General features: G+C 40.3%; 1 protein-coding gene across 1 annotated transcript in view; it reads left to right on the plus strand.

The window, feature by feature from the left end:
• Positions 1–8410, plus strand: part of LOC104953263 (polycomb protein SCMH1-like) — an 8856-nt gene extending 446 nt beyond the window's left edge. The window contains exons 2-5 of the mRNA XM_010780188.1: positions 4921–5094; positions 5793–6008; positions 6249–6403; positions 8097–8410. Coding sequence (XP_010778490.1) covers positions 4921–5094; positions 5793–6008; positions 6249–6403; positions 8097–8117 — 566 coding nt within the window. The 3' untranslated portion in view covers positions 8118–8410. The remainder of the gene's footprint in view (positions 1–4920; positions 5095–5792; positions 6009–6248; positions 6404–8096) is intronic.
• Positions 8411–8660: the final 250 nt, after the last annotated feature.

An 8660-nucleotide genomic window follows, 5' to 3' on the forward strand; every position in this document is an offset into this window, starting at 1 on the left:
AATATTAAAGGCACTACATATATTCGACCTGTGGCGAAACTCATCACACTTCCTGAAATGCCAGAGGACTGAGAAGCCTACCCCACATTCTAGCAGGGAAATTTGTGCTATTACAAATTCATCTAGTGAATTTGGCGGCGGCTGTGCAAACTTCCCTGCTTTGGGACACCCCCCAGGCAGTCCAGAGACAGTTACCGGACGCACCCCTCACACTGTAACGTCATTAGACTTTCAGCGAGTAAACGGGTCGTTGTGTGTTCCGCGTTGTGCGTTTATGAAACCGTAAATGTTGTTATTGTGGCATAAGCACCTTCTGAACACAGCAGCCTGCCTTTATTTAGAGCTTAATATAGCCCTTCTTCTCCTATGAAGTTCAAACCCAAGTCTCCTTCACATTTTCAGGGGAAAAGAAACTCAGACTTTTCCATGGCACAGTCCACCATCAGTGATACTGTAACTTTACAACCAGCAATAAAACAAGATTGCTGGAAAGGGGAGGGGAACTGCGGAAATGGACTCTCAACACCAGAGATTCAGGTGATTATTTCAGTGTCCTTTCTTCATGTTTTGGCTAAAGACAAACAAGCAGATATGGACACGGTTGGTTTGATCCGGACCGGTCCCCTCCTAATTTTTTCCATTTTTGTGTGTGTCATTACTGGAAGTCCTTTAGGTGAGTGAAGCAGTAATGGATGGATATCTTGTATTTTAGAAACAGATTGGATTTAAAAACGTTAGGATTACTTTTCTATCTGTGGTGAAGGTGCTGGATTTGAATCATGTTAAATGCTGATTGTGTCAGTACTAAGGTATCTTTGTGTTTCAAATCTGTAATTGTAATCCGCCCAAAATCAAACAGACATACATACAGTGAGTGTGGGGCAGGGCCTGAAGTTCATAGGTTCATTGGGAAATCTTTATCATGAACACTAATCTGACAGATCTCAGGCAGAAGGTTTGAATAATGTATAATTTAAAATGTTACGCATGGGAAACGCTCCAACTAGATTAAAAACATATAATCAGTAGGTGGGGCTGTTTTACAAATCTTATCAAGATACAAAGAAAATGAACTGAAATGTGTTTTTAATAGTTGACGCTTCTTATTTTTTGTGTTGAAATCTTTTGTCATTTTGACCATCATGCTATTTTTTTTACATCGAATAGAGTTATTATTAGACCCTCCAGAAAAACGCGGGCCAAAATCTTTAATTATGCGGGCTAAAATCCTTGATTATGCGATAAAAATGCGGGGGTTTTATGTGATTTTATGTGGGAAAATTGCGGGAAGTTGCGTAATATGCGGAAAGTTGCGAAATATGCGGAAAGTTGCGAAATATGCGAACAGTTGTGAAATATGCGGGAAGCGGAAAAAAGGTGATTATTCTCCCGCACCCTGTTACTAGGCTACTACTGAATGAAAGGGAGCACTTTTAAAGAGTTGCTATGATAAACAAGCATACTAGAAGCAAGCTACATCACAGAAACACACACACACACACACACACACACACCTACGGAGGTAGGTGTGTGTGTGTGTGTGTGTGTGTGTGTTTCTGTGATGTAGCTTGCTTCTAGTATGCTTGTTTATCATAGCAACTCTTTAAAAGTGCTCCCTTTCANATCCGAAAAAACAGAATTTTGCTTTGCTAGGTTGTGACAGTGTACTACAACATATTTGATCTAATTCATTTTTAGTCTAATTTATTTTTATTTATCTTATTTATATATGTTTAGTAGCTTGTTGAAGTGCGCTCCAAAATATTTGTTAATCTTGTTTATTGGTATTTATTATTTTGATATTATTTATTTAAATGTATAATTTATTTTTGTATTAGTTTTTCAGTTGAATTATATGTTCAGGGTAATCAACAGTTACAAAGATACTGTTCAAATTATTATTTGTTTTAAAGTTCAATAAATGGATGTTTTCAAAGTCAATGAATAATCGTATTGTGTGTGTGTGTGTGTGTGTGTAACAAGAGCTATATTCAGAGCTCTGCTGCCTTTGCTACACTATGTGTGTGTGTGTGTGTGGAGAGGAGAGTTAACCCTCCAGGGCTCCGTACTATTTCATCGTTGCTGTTGTATGTTTGGTGTTTAGCGTCAACAGCACCTCCGCTTTTAGGGTTGACGTAGACCCAAACGTCGCCCGGAGGTCCCCCGGTGTTGTTGCGGGAGCTGCTGCACTAGCTAATGCTACATTAGCAAAACAAACGCTAATTTCTTTTGCAAAAGGTGCAGCGGGCTTCAAACACGTTCCCCTCCACTGGTTTCAACCAAGCACTAAATTCAATTTTTTCCAACCAAATACGGTTGAACTTACACTTCCCCATATTTATTTGTAAGTAGATTCGAAGATACCTGAGTTTCTGACTGCCGCTAACTGAAGCTTGGTTGCTAAGTTACTAGCTGGGTGTTCTCCGATAAGGGGCCGGGGGAAACAAAGTTAGTGATTACTAGTTCCATGTTGATTTATTTCAATACAAATTGTTGGGGGGAACTGAAAGGCTCTTATCGTACTGGTTACTTTGCAGCCCGGACATTTCCCCCAAAACACATTTAGACGCGATCCCAAAACAGAAGTATCTTTCAAATCGGATAGACCCGCCGCACCGTTTGCAAAAATTAAATCACGTTTGTTTTGGCTAATGTAGCGTTAGCTAGTGGAGCGTTAGCAGTGCAGCGAGCCTCCCGCAAAACAGACCGGGGGGGACCTTTTTCCGGCGACGTTTGGGGTCTCCGTCAACCCCTAAACAGCGAGGGCTGCTACGCGCCCAATACCGAGTAAACCCAATCATACAACGCAACGATTGAAATGTGTTAGCCCGCAGGCACCGCGGAGGCTGCTGAATATAGCTCTGTTACTCTCTCTCAGCAACACCACACACACACACACAACAACACACACACACACACCACACACACATACACCACTCACACACCACCATATAGGTGCTCCAATTTATGGCAAAAATTCATAAGTCCACGGCATTATTTTTTGGGTCAAATTGATTTCACGATTATAAATACGATTTCATTGACTTAAAACCTCCATTTATTGAGCTTTAAAAACAAAATAAAGTTGAACAGTATCTTTAATGGTTGATTACCCTGGAACGATAATTCAAAGCTGAAAAACCAATTCCAAAAATTAATTAAATAAATGATATATTTAAATAAATTCAATATCAAAATAATTAAATACCAAATAAAACAAGGATAACAAGATATTTTGTGAGCGCACTTCCCTCCACAAGCTACTAAACATATATAAATATGATAAATAAAAATAAATTAGATTAAATATGTTGTAGTGCACTGTCACAACCTAGCAAAGCTAAATAATATTTTTTTTCGATTATGTTGTTTTTGTAATTGTGGCAGGCCAAAATCGTAATTGCGATTAAAATACGATTAATTGAACAGCCCTAACACACACACAAGCACACAGAGACACACGCATACACACTTGTTGGCTAACGCAGTTCTGTACTGTTATGCTGTTATGTTCAGTTATTGTTCTTATGTTGAACATGAATACATTTACTTTGTAAGTAATTATGGGACGTATTTCTTCTTTCATAGCAATTTTCCTTCATACTTTCTTGCCGTGAAATAGGTCTTAAATTCTATTCAAAGTTGTCTTAAAAAGGTCTTAAAAAGTCTTAAATTTGAGTTGGCGAAACCTGCAGGAACCCTGTTGTAGGTTAAAAATGTGACACAGATATATTGGCTATTCTGTCCGACTGAAAGTGTAAAACTCTCATGTGCTCAATATGAAATTAGATGAAAATATCAAATCTCATGTTTGAGAAGCAAATTATCAATTGTTGGGCTTTTTGCTTAAACAAAATATGATTTCCACTTTTAGCAATTTATTTGTAATGTTTTAGTAATTCACTATTTCAACATGTTTCCGTTGGAAGTAAGAGCACATACATGCACACTGTTACATTCATATTTGGGACATTTGACTGAGCTTTAACTTAGCATTAACATGTGGGAAACAGCTTGAGCCTGGCTCTCTGCAAAGGGAATAAAATCTGCCTAGCAGCACCTCTAAAGATCATAAATTCCACATGTTATATATTGTCTATTTAATTTATACAAAGTGTAGAAGTGATTGTTTCACCTACAGTAACACAGCAGGCTATTTGTTGGACTATTTCTTAATTGTAAGCAGTAACTTCCTGTACTCTCTATTGGTTGAACGCCAATTGGTCCCGGCCAAGAAAAATTCCAAATAGTACACACACTTCAGTTTTTGTACAAATTAAACAAATCAAAAATACCTAAAATAACCTGCCAGCTTTGGAGGTGCTGGTAGACGGATTTTGTTATCTTGCAAAGAAGGAAGTGTTGAAATATTACTTAGAAAAAATCACTTCTTGAAAATCAGTGCTGGAAAAATGATAATATATTCCTAATGCCATAAAGCATGGATTTGCAATCAGACAGGTGAAATTGGTTTAAGCACTCACACATGGGTCATGCATGTTGCATGTGTGTGTCAGTTTGTATGTGTGCGGGGAAAGAGTGGCGGAATAAAAGACAGGGCCTGTGGCAGAAGCTGATGTGAGCCCTGTGTCTGTAATCAGAAATGACATGTGCGGCTAACCTGGTTTTGGATGCTGGGATTGGGTCTCCCTTGGGGGGCTGGATTCGGAGAGGTAGGGTGAAGAGGAGGCGGGGCAGGGGGATTAATTTGTGGACGCTTGGCTTGGGTGGGTGTTGGTGGAAGGAGGGGTGTTTGGTGCAGTGTTGGATGGGCTAAAAAAGGTGGGTTTTTGCTTCTAAAGGGAGGGTGGTTACCCTAAACCATCTGCTGTTTTTCTTAAGATGTGAATGCATACAGTGTGTATGTGCGTGTTTGTGTCTTTGTGTGATGCTAACAGCTCTTTGTGTTGTACCCCTCAGTGCGGTCAGAGCATGGTATCCGCTATGTGAAGCTGCCCTCGGCCTCCAGTACGTCGTCTGTGCTGCGGTTCTTGGAGAACATGTGCCAACATCTGGAGAGTGACAGTTTGTTCAGCTCCCAGCCGTTCAGCTCCTTCGGCAACAACACACGCTTCTACAACAGGACCAAGTCAGGTGGGCAGAAGTGTGGACAGACAGAGTAACTGTAAACAGGGGCTGGTGCAGTAACAGTGAACGTTTGAGTCAGCTGTAGGCTCACTTACTTACTGTGAGCCATAATATCTTGAAACAAATTTTATATATATATATATATATATGATATTTTCTAGAACAAAATTATTTTTAGTGACTGATTATACAATTATGATTTCTTTTCAACCTTTGAATTTTTACGGCAGAACTGGTTCCACCTAATTTACACTAGTTGTTTTTGCACATTGCAAATTGATGTTCTTTCAACAGTCTATCTGAAAAGTGGAAAGGTTAAACATCATTTGTATAATCACTAAATAAAGCTAAAGTTAATTGTCTTTCAATGACAGAATTTGGTAGATAATAAGACCATGTTCCCAGGGGGTGAATGGTTGATTTCTGTTAAGATCTAGATCCATTTATGCATTTTGAAATTATATATTTTGTAGCAATTTCCTTTGTTTTAAGGGAGGATTTTTCAATATGAAAAATTAATGAACTGGTGTGTTTTGATCTTAAGGTTTAGAGCACTGTGTGATCTTATCAGAGGCATGTTCTCCAAGCTCTTCCTTCATAAGTTGGTCACGTTATGGCTGCGTTGTTCATGGTACAGTTCTTTGCAGCATCTTTTTGTTTGTACACAACATTAACAGTTTCTCTCTTTCCTTTTCTTGCACCAGAACCACTATCCCACCCTGAAAATGGCCTGTCTAAAGAAGATTCAACAAAGGATGCTGCTCCCAGCACCCACCCCTCTCACACAACATCGGACTACAGAGTAACAAAGAAGGAGCGGCCATATTACCCCGGACACTCGCACACGCCGCCACCCCTCAGACGCGTCAGTTCAAACCCCACTGAGCTTGGCCAGATGTGTCCACCCAGACGAGTTGAGGGTAGGGTTACTAAATGTAATAATGACATTTAAATACAATTATTTATTTATATTATGATCACATTTCTTTAAATGATGCCCTTAAAAATTATTTACATTCAAGAAGAGGACGGTGGTTGCTCGGTTGTTGAGGTTTAGGCACAACAATAATTTCCTATAAACCTTTTTAATTGAACGCATTTAAATTACAATCATAAGGAGAAGGTATAATTGATTTGGTTTTTTTGCACACATTCTCCAGCTGCTAGCTCGACGACAGGCCCAGACCACGTGAAGCAGGACAAGGAGGGTTCAGGGAGCGACACCTCTTCCTGGTCAGTTGACGATGTCATGCGGTTTGTCCAAGAGGCTGACCCCCAAACCCTCGGCCCGCATGTTGAACTGTTCAGAAAACATGTGAGTATGTCATGGATATGAGCAGTCTTCTTTGTCAAATTGGTGTTTCACCATTTAACTTAAAGGTCACCTATTATGCAAAATCCACTTTTTCATGTGTCTCCTATGTGTAAAGACATTTGGGAAGTTTAAAAAAAAAAATAGATTCTCTCTCTTTTTGTCCTGATCCATCTTTATAAAAACCGGTCTGAAAATGAACTGATCAGATGTTGGCCACATTGTGATGTCACTATGTTTTTTTGGGTATTGCAACTAGGCATGGGCGGTATCATTTTTTTCATACCGTCATACCTTGCTGACATCATACCGTGGTATACGGTATATGACGGTATCAGTCCCAATTTAAGGGGTCATTTCTCCCAAAAACATTTTTTACTCACTATATCAACAGCCCCACCAAAAATATTTCCCACCAGCCGCCACTGACATTATGACTTGGGTCGACTTGAGTGAGGTGGCGTTCGGCGGCAAATAGATGTTTCAAACGGTATATTATATGTTCGGTGTAAAATGCAGCCCGAGTCGCAAAAGTGCCGCGACGTGCGCGCAAGTGCAAAAACAAGGGCTGCATACATGACACATTGTGCAAATGGCACATTTTGAGATCGGATACAGGACGCGTTTGTAGATGTCCGACGTTGTTTCCATAGTGAGCTAAGTTAACAATATATCATCATACATAAACATTTTCCGGGAGTAAATACTTGACTTATTGAATAAAGTTTGCTATATTCACTAACTAGTTTGGCAATATTATTCCGTGCATGTGTTAAAAACCTTATTTCCATTTGATTCATTGGATTACTCGCGTGAATGTTTAGCACGTAAATGCTTTCGTTTTTAAAACCGTCCGACCTCGACTACAAAACCATCAACCAGTTGCATAGGATTAAAAAATGTCAACACTCACTCACCCCGTCTTAAACATTCCCAAAGAAGTGCCTCTGTCTTCTCGTTGTGCTGGATGGAAGTCACTGGCGACGGAGTAAACCCAAAATAGTCCCAAACAGGCGCAGAGGCATTTTTCTTTTTTTACTAGTTGTCCGAGTTCGGGGGCCGGCAAATGCTGCCGCCATCTTGCTCAGCTCAGCTCTGTGCTGAGCTCTGAGAGCGGGAAAGACGGACTGCCCTCCCCTGCCCTCTGCTGGGCGCGTGCTGTGCATTACAACCAATGTCGTCCCTGTCAAAACTCCGTGGTCAGTGTAATAGGAATGAAACGCATCTGTGATTTGGCGCACAGTCTGTGACGTCACGGTATTGAAAATCATACGACGGTATTTCGAAATACCCTGGTATACCGGTAATACGTCATACCGCCCAGCCTAATTGCAACCCACCAAGGTAACACCCGACCATTTTATCAGCTGAATTCGTCCCTAGAGCACCATTGTTTTGTTTTAAACCCAAGCCAAGCTGCCAGCAGCAGCTCATTTTACATTTCAAGCTACAGCAAACAGAATCACCCACTTTTTGAACACAGGGCTGAATCAGAGTGGTTTATGGGATGCTACAATGCACAATCTGTTTGGTAATTCGAGCCAAACACTCAGAAGACCATGTTTTGGTTTGTATTTTTAGACCTATACTACTATACTGTCTGAAAAAGAGTATATAACTAGGGGACTTTTTAAAATGATTTCTGAAAAGTATGTGTTGGGTAACGTGGTCCCCCTGAATGATCCCCTCTCTGCAGGAGATCGACGGCGAGCTCTGAATGCTTGCCCTGCGGAGTGATGTCATTATGAAGTACATGGGACTGAAAGCTGGGCCCGGCGGCTCAAAACTCTGTCATCACATTTGAGAAAGCTGAAACAGAGCAAACTAATAGAGGATGAAGGAAAGCTTTTTGGCTACTGGCAACCAAACCCACACAAAAACACTTATTGCTCTACACGGGATGTAGTTTAAACCCAGCCTGACCCCAGGGTCGTAGCTACCATTGAGGACATTGAGGCAACAGTCCACTGTTTTTTTTCTGTTGTAGTGTGGAGAATTGAAGGGAGTTTGGGAAAATACAAATTTACAAATTATGGCCATTTATCTGAAACCTGATTTGATAATTTTTTCACTTTTACAAAATGTGACAACTTTTGGCCAAATAATTTCCGTAATCTTAAAAGGTCCCTATGTCATGCTTTTTCCGGTTTATTACCCGTCTCCCCTTGTGTGTTATGAAGGTTTTTATGCATGTAAACCCAGTCTGGCAGAGTCAAAAACCCCTCAAAGTACACCCTGTAGCTTGAGTAAAACTCTAACC

The sequence above is a fragment of the Notothenia coriiceps genome, unplaced genomic scaffold (genome assembly GCF_000735185.1).
Source record: "Notothenia coriiceps isolate Sejong01 unplaced genomic scaffold, NC01 NC01_scaffold00021403, whole genome shotgun sequence".
In the NCBI taxonomy this organism is placed as follows: domain Eukaryota; kingdom Metazoa; phylum Chordata; class Actinopteri; order Perciformes; family Nototheniidae; genus Notothenia; species Notothenia coriiceps.